This window comes from Ammospiza nelsoni, chromosome 28 (genome assembly GCF_027579445.1).
Source record: "Ammospiza nelsoni isolate bAmmNel1 chromosome 28, bAmmNel1.pri, whole genome shotgun sequence".
NCBI classification, from domain to species: Eukaryota; Metazoa; Chordata; class Aves; order Passeriformes; family Passerellidae; genus Ammospiza; species Ammospiza nelsoni.
Genome location: NC_080660.1, coordinates 338,870 through 352,740, shown reverse-complemented (window position 1 = coordinate 352,740; position 13,871 = coordinate 338,870). Strand labels below are relative to the sequence as shown.

At 50.8% G+C, this 13,871-nt stretch overlaps 1 protein-coding gene across 1 annotated transcript; it reads left to right on the top strand.

Moving 5' to 3' along the window:
* Positions 1-84: 84 nt before the first annotated feature.
* ETV3 (ETS variant transcription factor 3) lies at positions 85-13,080 on the top strand. The gene is made up of 5 exons (XM_059490481.1): positions 85-405; positions 2,650-2,705; positions 4,746-4,983; positions 6,075-6,190; positions 8,983-13,080. Exons 2-5 carry the CDS (start codon positions 2,660-2,662, stop codon positions 10,062-10,064), a joined length of 1,482 nt encoding a protein of 493 aa, XP_059346464.1. The 5' UTR covers positions 85-405; positions 2,650-2,659; the 3' UTR covers positions 10,065-13,080.
* Positions 13,081-13,871: the final 791 nt, after the last annotated feature.

Here is a 13,871-nt window from a genome sequence, read left to right as displayed (position 1 = left end):
CCCCTCAGCGGGACCGGAAGCGGAAGCGCGTGGGCGCGCGCGCTGCCCGGAAGCGCGTGGGCGGCGGCGGCGGTTCCGGTTCCGGCGGCGGCGGCGGCGCGGGGGAGGCACCGGGAGGAGGAGAAGGAGCGGAAGGAGGAGAACGAACAACAACAAGGGAAAGGAGGGCACGGACGAGAGGCGGCGGCGCCACCGACCGCGGCCGCAGCGGGACCGAGCGGCCGGAGCCTGAGCCGCCTCCGCTCCCCCGCCCCGCACTACCGGGAACGATCCGCCCCCCCCCCCCCGCCCCGGTCCCCGCCCGCCTCCTGCCCCGTTTCCCCCCCTCCCTTCCCGTCCTCCTCCTCCTCCTCCTCCTTGTGCCGGAACCCGCCTCGCTCCTCCCGGCCCGCGCCGCCCCCGCAGGTTCGTACCGGGGGTACCGGGGGGCACCGGAGGGGTGGGGGGGATTACCGGGGGTACCGGAGCGCGGGGGCGACGAGGGGGAGCCCCCCTGAGGGCGGGGCGGGCGCTCTCCGGGGGCGGCGGGGCCGCAGCGCAGTGCCGGTACCGGCGGGGGGGTCCCGGTAACCGGGGGAGGGCGGCGGGGGCCGGGGCCGAGCGCGGAGCGGCCCCGGAGGCGGGGCCGGGGGGGCGGGGGTTACCCAGAACCGCGCGGGGAGCGAGCGGGGGCGAGCGGCGAGCGACCCCCGCCCGCCCCGGTACCGGTACCGGGAACGAACGGGAACGGCCGGGGCCGGGACACCCCCGTGCCGAGCGGGATCGCCGGGCGTGGGAGGCCCCGGCTGCGCTCCGGCCCCGGCCCCGGCCCCGGCCCCGGGGGTGGCTGCGGGCGGCGGGAGCGGCGGTGCCCGGGGCCGGGGCGGGCCGGGCAGGCCGGGACACGCTCGGGGCGCCGCGACGGCAGCGGAGCGGAGCGGGGCGGGGCGGGGGGGCCCGGGCCCGGCGCCATTTGGGGAACCGGGAACCGGCACGGGGGGGCTCGGGGGGCTCCCCCGGGCTCTGATGTGAAATCCCGGCCCGCCGTCCCAGGCAGGGAAATTTCCCCTTTTGCCCCCCCCTTTTTTCCCTTTTTTCCTGTTTTTTCCCTTTTCCCCCCCCCTTTTTTTCCTTGCTCCCCTTTTTTTCCCGTTTCTTCTTCCCATTTTTCTCCGTTTTCCCCCCTTTATTTTTCTTTTTTCCCATTTCCTCCTCCCCATTTTCCTCTCTTTTCCCCCCTCTTTAGTTCCCTTTTTTCCCATTTCCCCCTCCCTTTTTCCCTAGTTTTCCCCCCTTTTTTCTTTCCCTTTTTTCCTCCTCTTTTCCTCTGTTTTTCCCCATTTTTTTCTCTTTTTCTTTCCCTTTTTTCCCATTCCCCCTCCCCTTTTCTCTATTTTTTCCCCACTTTTTCCCTTTATTCTTTCCCCTGTTTCCAATTTTCCCCTTCCCCTTTCCTCTGTTTTTCCCCATATTTTCCCTTTTTTCTTTCTGTTTTCCACCATTTTCCCCTCCCCATTTTCTGTTTTTCTCTCTATTTTTCCCCTGTTTTTCCCCCATTTTTCCCTCCCCACTTTTCTCTATTTTTCCCCATTTTTCCCGTTTCCCCCTCCCCTTTCTCTCTATTTTTTTCTCTATTTTTTCCCATTTTCCCCTGTTTTCCCCTCCCCACTTTTCTCTATGTTTTTCCCATTTTTTTCTCCATTTTCCCCGTTTTTCCCCTCCCGTGCAGCCCTGGCACACCTGGGCCCGCTCCCAGCTGTGGATTTTGGCAGCCGGGCCCGTCTGGGGCTGAGCTGGGTTTGTTTTGTCTCCTTCCTGCAGCTCCAGCCAGGGAAATTTCCCTTTTGGCTTCTCCTTCCCCTCCTTTTTCACCTTTCTCTTCATTTTCCCCCTTTCCCCCCTTTATTTCCCCTTTATTCCTTGTTTTCTCTCCCCTTTCCACCCTTTTTCCCTCTTTTCTCCCCCTTTTTTCCCCCCTTATTTCCCCTTTTTTTCTCCCAGTGTTTTTTCCATTTTCTCCAGTTTTCTCCCCATTTCCCTCTTTATTTCCCTTCATTCCCAATTTCTGTCCCCATTTATTCCCATTTCCCCCCATTTTTTCTCCCATTCCCTCCCCTTTTTTTCTTCCCTTTATTCTCCCCTTTTTTTCCATTTTCTCCAAATTTCCCCTCATTTTTCCTCTTTTTCTCTCCCATTTTCTCCCGCATTTTTTCACATTTTCTCCCCATTATTCCCCCTGTTATTTCTCCATCTTTCCCCCATTTTTTCCCAATTTCCCCCATTTCCCCCCTGTTTTCCCCTGAGCAGTGCCTCCTGACCCCTTTCCCTACCCATTTTTCCCACTTTCCCCAATTTCCCCCATTTTTTCCCCATTTCCCTGGGCAGTACATCCTGATGCCTTTCCCTCCCCATTTTCCCCCTGTTTTTCCTCATTTTTTCCCCATCTTTCCCCAATTTCCCCCCATATTTTCCCCATTTCCCGGGCGGTCCCTGCTGACCCCTGTCTCCCCATTTCCCCCCCGTTTTTCCCCCCATATTTTCCCATTTTCCCTATTTTTTCCCCCATTTCCCAGGCGGTGCCTGCTGACCCCATTTTCCCCCCATTTTTCCCATTTTCCCTGGTTTTTCCCCCAAATCCTGGCCAGTCCCTGCTGACCCCTCTCTCCCCAGGAGGAAGAGGATGAAGGCCGGCTGCAGCATCGTGGACAAGCCCGAGGGAGGAGGGGGTGAGCAGCTCCCAAAAAACCCCAAAAACCCCAATTCCTGCTGCTTTTCAGAATAAAAACACCAAAAATCCCAAAAACCCCAATTCCTGCTGCTTTCCCAGGATAAAAATCCCGTAAATCCCATTTTCAACTGATTTCCCGGGATAAAAATCCCCTAAATCCCTTTCCTGCTGCTTTCCAGGATAAAAATCCTATAAACCCCATTTCAGCTGCTTTTCTGGGGCAGAAATCCCAAAAATCTCATTCCTGCTGCTTTTCTGGGATAAAAATCCCATAAATCCCAATTTCTTTGCTTTCCAGGGATGAAATCCCAGGATAAAATCCCATTTTCAGCTGCTTTCCCAGGATAAAATCCCATTTTTGCTGCTTTCCCAGATACAGATTCCCACTTTTGCCCTTTCCCAGATATAAATATTCCCTGGGAATGCCGCTCCCGCCTCTCCCCCCGTTCGAGGGTGGAGGTGCAGCCCTGGAAATTCAGATTATTGATTATTCCTCCCTCCCTGGGCCGGCTTTGGGGTTGTTCCCTCCGGGGTTTGTGGCCTGGCACGAATGTGAGTGGCGCTGGGGAAAAAAGGGGATTTTTCCCAAAAAAACTCCAACCCAAATCAGATTTTTCCTAAAATAAACCTCCACCCCAAATCAGACTTTTTCCCCCAAAATAAACTCCACCCCAAATCAGTTTTTTCCAAAAAAACCCTGACCCCAAATCAGATTTTTTCCCCACAAAAAATCACCACCCAAATCAGATTTTTCCCTCGAAAAAGTCACCACGCAAAATTAGTTTTTTAAAAAAAAAAAATCCTAACCCCAAGTCAGATTTTTCCTAAAATAAACCAACCTCAAATCAGATTTTACTCCCAAAAAAATCACCACACAAAATCAGATTTTTCCCCCAAAATAAATCCCACCCCAAATCAGATTTTTCCCAAAATAAACCCCACCACAAATCAAAGTTTTTCCTAATAAACCCCACCCCAAATTAGGATTTTTTTTTCTGCCTGAATTCCATCCCTGGGATTTTGAATGGAATATTGAATGGAATTCCAGAATTGTAAAATTTTGGGGTTTTTTACTGGGTTTTAGTGGATTTTTTGTGTCTTTTGGATGAATTTTCCAAGGAAATGGGCCTGATATGAGTCAGAAATGAGCAGCTGGATGTGAATCTGGAATTCCCTGCTCCCACACAGAATACTGAATTCCACCCAAGTTTTACCATTTTTTTGGTGGTTTTTCACAGGTTTTAGGGGTTTTTTTTAGGGTGGTTTTTTTTTTGGTTTTTTTTTTGTGGGATTTTTGGGTGGATTTTCCAAAGAAATGGGGCTGAAATGAGTCAGAAATGAGCAGCTGGGTGGGAATGTGGATCTCCCTGCTCCCACATGGAATATTGAACAGAATTCCGGGCACCAGTGATTAATGGAATTCCAATCAAATTCTACCCATTTTTGATGGGTTTTTAGTGGGTTGTTTTTGTAGGATGTTGGTGGGTTTTGGCTGGATTTTCCATGGAAAATGGGGATTAAAGGAGTCAGAAGTGAGCAGCTGGATGGGAAACCTGGAATTGCCTGCTCCCACATGGAATATTGAACGGAATTCCAGGCACCAGTAATTAATGCAGTTCCAACCAAATTTTACCAAATTTTGGTGGGTTTTAGTGGGATTTTGGCTGGATTTTCCAAGGAAATGGGGCTGAAATGAGTCAGAATGATGAGAAACCTGAATTTCCCTGCTCCCATACGGAATATTGGACACAATTCCAGGCACGAGTAACTAATGCAATTCCAGCTGAGTTTTACCAATTTTTGGTGGTTGTTCACAGGTTTTAGTGGGTTTTTTAGTGGTTTTTGGCTGGATTTTCCGAGGAATTGGGTCTCAAAGGAGTCAGAATTGAGCAGCTGGATGGGAATCTGGATCTCCCTGCTCCCAGACTGAACACTGAACAGAATTCCACCTCCCAAACCCCACCTGTTTTTCCCAAAGTTGCATTTTTTTTTTCCCCATTTTTTTTTTCATTTTTCCCCCCCATTTCTCCCCCCAAAGGCTACCACTTCCCCGAGTGGGCGTACAAGACGGAGTCGAGCCCCGGCTCCCGGCAGATCCAGCTGTGGCACTTCATCCTGGAGCTGCTGCAGAAGGAGGAGTTCCGGCACGTCATCGCCTGGCAGCAGGGCGAGTACGGCGAGTTCGTCATCAAGGACCCCGACGAGGTGGCGCGGCTCTGGGGGCGCCGCAAGTGCAAGCCGCAGATGAACTACGACAAGCTCAGCCGCGCCCTCAGGTAACCGAAATTCAGGCTTTTTCCTTCAAAACTCAGAATTTCAGGGGTTTTTGGGCTCATCTCTCAGGGTTCGGGGTGGTGGGTTTGGGTTTTGGTGGCGCGGCTCTGGGGGCGCCGCAAGTGCAAGCCGCAGATGAACTACGACAAGCTCAGCTGGGCCCTCAGGTCAGTGAAATTTGGGGATTTTTCCTTTTTTTTTCCCATGAAATTTTGGTGTTTTTAAGGGGGATGTGATGGTGGTGTCGGTTCGTCCCTCAGGGTTTGGGGTGGTGGGGTTGGCGCAGCTCTGGGGGCACCAGAAATGCAAACCCTACATAACTATAACAAGCTCAGTTGTGCCCTCAGGTTGCTGGAATTTGGGTGTTTTTTCCCAAAAATTTCATGGGTGTTTTCCCTGTAGAATTCTGAGGGTTTTTAAGAGAGATACCAGGATGATGTTGGCTCGTCTCTCAGGGTTTGGGGTGGTGGGTTTGGCCCAGTTCTGGGTTTTGGTGGCGCAGCTTTGGGAGCCCCAGAAATTCAAACTCCACATGAACTATGACAAGCTCAGTGGGGCTCCTCAGGTCAGCAAATTTGGAATTTTTCCCTTTTCCCCTCATGGAATTCTGGGGTTTTTCCAGCAGGATATCGTGCTGGTATGGTCTCGTCCCTCAGGGTTTGGGTTGGTGGGGTTTAAGGTCCTTTTTCCACCCCAAAAACATTCCTGGATTCCATTCAGTGGGATTTTAGGGATAAATCTTTCCCTGGTCCAGCTTATTCCATGGATTTCCCATCCCTGGGAGTGCCCCATTCCAGCTTGGAGCGACCTGGGAAGGTGGGAGCTGCCCCTGGCCCTGGATTTTTAAGGGTTTTTCAGCTTTTTCCAACCCAAACCATCCCAAAATTCCAAATTCTGGTTTAAACAGGAAGTTAGGAAGAAATCCCTCTGGAATTCTGTATTTTTAAGGATCTTTAAGCTCCACCCCAGGCCCAGCCATTCCAAAATTCCATTTTTTGATTAGACGGGATTTCAGGAAGGAATCCCTCAGGAATTAGGAAGGAATTCTGGATTTTTGAGTGCTTCAATTTTTTTATTTTTAATTTATTCCCAGATATTACTACAACAAGAGGATCCTGCACAAGACCAAGGGCAAAAGATTCACCTACAAATTCAACTTTAACAAACTGGTGATGCCCAATTATCCCTTCATCAACATCCGGCCCAACGGTGAGCCCGGCGAATTTGGGAATTCTGGGTGGGAATGGGGGGAAAAAATCCCTTAAAAAACCCCAGGAATGTGGAATTTGTTTTTTTCCACAGCCAGCCTGGATAAAAAGCCCAAAACCTGGGAGCAAATCCCGGCTGCAGTGGGGGATGTGGGCTCAGGGTTTATCTTTCCCCGGGGATTGTTGGGATTTGTGGGATAAGAGGATCAGCCTTGGGATGCAATCCCAGAGTGGCTCAGGTGAGTTTATGGGGCCTTGGACAAATACACGGCTTTTTCTGCCTTTTCTCCCCCTTTTCCCTCTCCTTTTCAACCAAAAATTGCTCTTTTTTAACCCATTCCTGCCCCGGAGTTGGGAGGGATTCCTTAGTGATCGCAGCAGTCCTGGAGGAAACCAGGAATTCTTGGATTTTGACTAAAAATAAAAACTTTTTCCCTGGAGGAGAGAGGATAACGAGGAAGAGTTTGGGAATGGAGCATAAATGTCCTTTTTTTGCCCTAAAATAGTTTTGCCAGCTTTATCCTAGAGTCAGCAGTGGTTTCCTGGGAAGAGTCTTTCCAAGGGGTTTTTTGATGGAATTAAACCCCCTAAGAGCCAAATTTCTACAGCTGGGGGATTGTCCTGATCAGGCACAGTGGGAAAATGAATCCATAAAAACAGGAAATCCTTCTGGAAGTTGATATTCCCAGAAATTCCAGACTTTTCTCCTCACAAAATCCCTATTTAGAGGAGCCCGGCCCAGCACACTGCAGTGCAGGGCAAAGCCTGGAAAGCTGGTCCAGCAGGGAAAAAAACAGGAAAAAAAGCAGAAAAAGTGGGGAAATTGGTGATTATTGAATCCATCAAGATAAACAACCCCCTCTGGAAGTCGTTATGCCCAGAAATTCCAAACTTTTCTCCTCACAAATTCTCAGTTTAGGGGAGCTGGGCCTAGCACACTCTGCTGCAGGGCAAAGCCTGGAAGGCCAATCCAGCAGGAAAAAAAAACATGAAAAAAAGCAGAAAAAGTGGGGAAATTGGTGATTATTGAATCCATAAAGATAGAAAAACCCACTGAAAGTCAATATTCCCAGAATTCCAAACTTTTCTCCACAAAAAAATCTCATTTTAAAGGGGCTGGGCCTAGCACGAGCTGCTCCAGGGGAAAGGCTGAAAAGCCAATCCAGCAGGGAAAAAAAAAAACAGGAAAAAAGACAGGAAAAAGAGCAGGGAAAGGGGGGAAATTGGTGATTATTGAATCTGTAAAGATAGAAAACCCCTCTGAAAGTCAATATTCCCAGAAATTCCAAACTTTTCTCCACAAAAAAATCTCAATTTAGAGGAGCTGGGCCTAGCACAAGCTGCTCCAGGGGAGAGAGCCTGGAGCACCAATCCAGCAGGAAAAAGAGCAGGAAAAGTGGGGAAATCAGTGATTATTGAATCCATAAAGATAAAAAAACTGTCTGCAAGCCATTGTTCCCAAAAGTTACAAATTTTTCTCCACAAACAAGTCCCGATTTGGAAGATCTGATCCAGCTTCCAGGGTAGAGCCTGGAACACCAATGCAGCAGGGAAAAAGCAGGGAAAATAGGGATCAAAGCAGGTTGTGTGTGGGGAAAAAAAGAGATTTTTCCAGGCTGGAGCCTCCGTCCGGCGCCGTCTCTGGGGCTGCCTCCCCTCCCTGAGGGAAGCTCCAAGGTTTTGTTTTTCCAAGGCTCCGGGAAGGCCAAAAAAAAAAAAAAAAAGGGAAAAATTCCTCCAGGTGTTGGTGTCTCCTTCACCTGTGTGGGCCCTGCTGGGGTTTGTTTTATTTTCTTTTTTGTTTAGAGGAGGGGAATGTCTTTTCCAAGCCAAGGCACGGGGGTGGGAAGATGTGTCTGGAGCTGTAATTCCGTAATTAACTGGGAGCAAACGAGTCCGGGCAGTTCCCAGCTCCCGCCTGTCCCTGGGGCGCTTGGAAAAAAAAGAATTTGGGAGAATTTGGAACGCTCTCTCGGTTAATCCCGGCCCTTTTCATACCCAGCGGGGCGGGGATTGGGAGGGCAAAGCTGGAATTTGGGGGTTTTCTCCAGGATTGTCCCCTCCCTCGCGGAGATTTGTGGTGGAAAAGGGAGGTGGGAATTTGAGGGATTTTTGTGGATCTTTGAGATACTTCCGTGGATTGATGAGATCACCCCTCAGAGGAGAGGTTTTATGGATATCTGAGATATTTCTGTGGATATTGGGGATATTTCCATTGATATTGGACATATTCCCATGGGTATTCGAAACATTTGCATGGATTGATGGAATTCCCCCTCAGAGAAGTGGTTTCCATGGACATTGAAGATATTTCCGTGGATTTTTGAGATATTTTTATGGATACTGGAAGACATTTCCATGGATTGCTGAGATCCCCTCTCAGATGAGACATTTCCATGGGTATTTCAGACATTTCCACGGACTGATGAGATCCACCCCTCAGAGAAGAGATTTCCATGGGTATTGGATTTTTTTCCATGGGTATTTCAGACAGTTCCATGGATTGATGAGATCCTCTCTCAGATTATATATTTCCATGGATATTTCAGAATTTCCATGGACTGACGAGATCCCTTCTCAGATGAGATATTTCCATGGGTATTTCATACATTTCCGTGGATATTTCAGACATTTCCAAGGATATTTCAGACATTTCCACGGACTGATGCCATCCTCCCTCAGGCGGACATTTCCAATACTCCCACACATTCCCAACCCATCCCCACAAACTCCGACCCCCTCATCCCCCTCACTCCCCTAATCATTTTTTCCCCTTTTCCCCCCATTTTCCAGGCGTGGTTCCGCAGAGCGCCCCGCCCGTGCCCACGGCCTCCTCCCGGTTCCATTTCCCCCCTCTGGAGCCGCACTCTCCCACCGAGGAGGGCCCGGGCCGCTTCGCCGCGGCCTCGCTGCTGCCGCCGCACGCCGAGCCGGCGCTGCCGGACCCCGAGCGCAAAGCGGAGCCCGCCGAGCTGGAGGAGAGCGCCCCGGACTGGCGCCGGGACCTGCTGGCGCCGCCGCACGCCGCCACGGCCGCGGCGGGGCCCAAGCGCAAGCCCGAGGTGGTGCTGCCGCTGTTCTCGCGGCCCGGCATGTTCCCCGAGCACCCTCACAGCCCCTTCGCCGTGTCGCCGCTGCCGGGCCGCCCCGGCGTGCTCAACGTGCCCATCTCGCCGGCGCTGTCGCTGACGCCCACGCTCTTCTCGTACAGCCCTTCGCCGGGGCTCAGCCCGTTCGCCGCCGCCGGCAGCAGCTGCTTCTCCTTCAACCCCGAGGAGATGAAGCACTACCTGCACTCGCAGGCCTGCTCCGTGTTCAACTACCACCTGAGCCCGCGGACTTTCCCCCGCTACCCGCTGGTGGTGCCGCCGCTGCAGTGCCCGGTGCCGCTGGAGGAGCAGCCGCAGTTCCCCATCAAGCTGCAGCCGCCGCCCGCCGGCCGCAAGAACCGCGAGCGGCTGGAGAGCCCTGAGGGCGCCACCAACAGCAGCAGCAGCAGCAGCAACGCCGAGCCGCCCCGCGTCAAGGTGGAGCCCGACAGGGAGGAGGAGCGGGAGGAGGAGAAGCGGGAGGAAGAACAGGAGGAGGAGGAGGAGGAGAAGGCCGCGGTGTTTGCCCGCCCGGCCGCTCCGGCGTGGGTGCCCATCCCGCCTCAGCCCGGCTCATCCGGAGAGGAGAACGTGGAGAAACAGCCCCGGGATTGCCCCGGCGATGCCGCGGCGGGGCAGGAGAGGAGGGAGGACGCCCTGATGCCCCCCAAGCTGCGGCTGAAGCGGCGCTGGAACGGAGATTCCCGGCAGGAAATGCCCGAGGAGCCGCGGCCCAACGGGGTCTGGCACCTGCCCAAAGCCGTGGCCGCCGCCTCCGACACCTAATCCCGGCTGGAACGACGAAACAACGCCACAAAAAACAGAAACAACAACAACAACAACAAAACCTTGGCAAACAAACACCCGGAGGAGAAATCCGTGTATTTATGTAGCAAGGTTGCAGAGCAGTTCGGGATAAGGGCGGGGAGGGGGGCGCGGGGCAGGGCCGGGGTTTTGGGGGGTTTTCGGGGGTGGGAGAAGGGAGGGGGGCGGGCAGCTTCGGCCTTTGTGTTGTTTCTGTTGTTGACTTGCAGGTGAAGACGCAGCAGCCGGAATTCCCGCAATTCCTGCTCGCTTTTCCCGGGAAAAGCCGGCTCGAGCTCCAGGACTGGCACGGAGGGGTTCCAGGCTCGGGGCTTTTTGGGACACCGGGAATCTCCACATCCAGGGGGTGTTGGTTTTTCTTTTGGGAATTTTTAATTTTTTTTACGGATGCGAGGATTCCCCGGCCATCCAGGAGCTGGTTTGGTTCATTTTTTTGTTGGGTTTTTTTTTTTTGGTTTGGTTTTTTGGGAAAAAGGAGCTTGGGAATTTTGCATCGGGAATTTTGCACTGTCCACGGAGCGGGGTTTGGGGCGGGGGGAAGAGGATTCAGGAAAACTCGGAAAATCGGGATGGAGGCCGCGTCGTTCCCGGCGGATTTCCGGGGAAAATTCCCCTTTTCCCGCCTTTCTTTCTCTCTCTCGCAGAAGCCATGAGCAAAACTCCAAACTTTTTCAGGGAACGGGAACGGGAATAACACAAAATTAACCGGATGCCTTTAATCCTAACGCATTAAAAATGTTGGGGTTTGGTGGGGTTTTTTTCCCTCCCTTTGGTTTTCGTGTGCCCGGAGCGGGAGGTTTTTTTTTGTTTTCCCCGCTGCGGGATCCGTGTGGGTGGAATTTTTTGGGAATGCTTGGAAGGAGCGCTGGAATGATTGTGGTGAGTCCCGGGAACGCCGGAATTCCAGGCGCCATCCCCAGATTTTTTGGACCCTCCCCCTTTCTCCCCGTTTGACTCATGCCTTAAAGAAGAAAAAAAAAAAAAAACAAAAAAAAAAGAAAAGAAAAGCAAACCACGTTTGGACTTTGTCTGGGAATTTCTGAATCCGGGAGCGCTCGGATTTGGCGGATCCTGCCCGGGCTTTGGGGGCAGATCCCGCATCTCGCCGTTCTGCCTCCGGGTTGTGCTCCCAGCGGGACGAGGAGCCAGGAATTCCCAAGGATTTGCTCCGGGAATTCCCTGCTGGAAGGAGCAGAATTCCCAAAATCCCGACCCAGCCGGGTCCGGGAGCCTCGGAATGTGGAGCTCAAAGGGTTTGGGGTGGAAAACCCCTGGATTATCCCAAAAAAAAAAAACCAGAAAACAACACAAAAAAACGAACCCAGAGAGGGCGCGAGGAGGAACTCAGGAATTACACAGGAGGCCTTTCCCGGAATTCCCGCCGCCGATCCCAAATCCAAGTGCCGGAACCGTCGGGAAAAAGCCGAAACAAAAAAATGGGGGGAAAACGCCGGAATTTTCATGTTTTCATTTCCCCCCCCCTTCCGATCCTTCGGGTTCGAGGCGAAATCCCAGGGAGGAGAAGGAGGAAAGTTGGAATCGTTGTGGCTTTAAAAAAAAAAGGATTTTTTGGGATTGGGGGTTTTTTTGGGAAGGGTGGGAATGTTGGGGTTTTTTTTTTTGTTTTTCCACAGCCATTGCACTGCAAAAAAAAAAAAAAACAAAAACGAGAAAAAAAATGAAAATAAAAATAACTTGGGAGAGTTCAGGGAATTCCGGACTCAGGACGACGGATCCGGCGCCTCTTGGGAATTCCAGAATTCCCAACGGAGCCCGGGAGCAGGAAGAAAAAATAAAAAAGCAGGAAGAGGAAGGAAAAACAAAAAAAAATAAAAAAGCAGGAAGAGGAGAAGGAAAACATGTAAGAAAAAAAATGGATTTAAAGGAAAAAAAAATGAATCAACCAGATCCAAATTTTATGGAGAAAAAAAAAAAATCGGGAGTTTCGAGGAAAAATTGCTCAAATTCCAGCGTGCCAAACCATTTAATAGAAAACAAACCCTCGGGAAGTTGGGAATGGTTGGAATTCTCTCCTGGATGAATTTGCCCCGGAGCATGATCCCGTTTTTTTCCAGCCGTTTTTGTTTTTGTTGGTAATTTCGCTTCTTTTTTGTAGCAAATCCGTAGGAAAAATATGAAAAAAAAGGACAAAAAAAACAAACAAAAAAAAAGAGACTTTTTGGTGGGACAGCCCCAAAAACGGGGAATTTCTGTGGAGGAATTTCCCAAAAAAGGAAGAACAGGAGGAAAAATCCAACAGCATTAATGGGGTTGTCCCGGATTTTTTATTTATTCCATAATTATGTTGAGGTTTTGTATTATTTTAAGCTGTTTTTTCCGTTGGTTTCTTTCCTTGTTTTCGCGTCTCCGCGTCCTGGTGGGATTGAAAAAAAAAAACCAGGAATTTTCTCTCGGTTGAAATCATCAAAAATCCGGAAAAACTTTGGATTTTCCGGGGAAAAACTTTGATTTTTTTTTTTTTTTTTTTTTTTTTTGGTTTTTTTTAGCGCTTTTTAAACCAGTATTTACGCTTTTCTTTGGGTTCCAAAAACCCCTTTTTCGAGGGATTTCGAGGGATTTGAACTCTCCCCGGTGGGAATCCGGCAGGAATCCATCGGGAAAATTGATGGAATTTGGGATGGGGAGCGTGGCTTTGTACATAGGGTGTAAAGTAGAGGGGCAAAAAAACAAAAAAAAAAGACAAAAATCCGAAATTTGTGCCTTTAAAAAAAATTCCGATTTCTATAAAAATCAGATTTAAAAAAAAAGGGTTGCATATATATATTATATATATATATGATGGAGTGCTAGAGAAATTTATGGATAATATACATATTTTTTTCCAGGGGTATCCCATAGCTCCGTATTTTGTTATGGAAGTTGAAAAAAAAAAAAAACTGAAAAAAGGAAAAAAAAAAAACCTGAAAAATAAAAGTATTTTACCTCGAATTCAAAACATTAAATAAAAACCTTTTAACAGAGAGGGCTCGCTGGATTCTTTGGGGCTTTTGGGGTTTTTCTGAGGGTTTTTGGAGTTTGGGGATTTTGGGGTTTTTCTGAGGGTTTTTGGAGTTTGGGGATTTTGGGGTTTTTCTGAGGGTTTTTGGAGTTTGGGGTTTTCCTGAGGGTTTTTGCAGTTCGGGAGCCGAAATTTTGGGGAGCTCAGGGGTTCCCTGGATCACAAAAATTCCCGATTGGGGGTTCTGGCTGTGGGGTTTGGGGGTTTTTGGGTGTCCCCGAATCCTCGGTGTCACCATGGGTGTCCCCAAACCCACACTGTCCCCATGTCCCCAAATCTTCACTGTCCCCAAACCCACACTGTCCCCATGGGTGTCCCCAAACCCACACTGTCCCCATGGGTGTCCCCCCACCCCAAGGTCACTCAGTGTCCCCTGGGTGTCCCGCACCTCGAGGTCACTCAGTGTCCCCCTCAAACCCTCACTGTCCCCATGTCCCCCACATTCTGAGGTCACTCTGTGCCCTCAAATCCTCACTGTCCCCAAACCCGCATTGTCCCCATGGGTGTCCCTGAACCTACACTGTCCCCATGGATGTCCCCAGATCCTCACTGTTCTGTGTCCTCAAACCCACACTGTCCCCAAACCTTCACTGTCCCGTGTCCCCCGCACCCCGAGGTCACTGCGTCCCCCTCATTGTCCCCTCTATCTCCTGCACCCCGAGGTCACTCAGTGTCCCCTCACACGCTCACATCCACACTGTCCCGTGTCCCCCGCACCCCGAGGTCACTCTCTGTCCCCTCGCACCCCG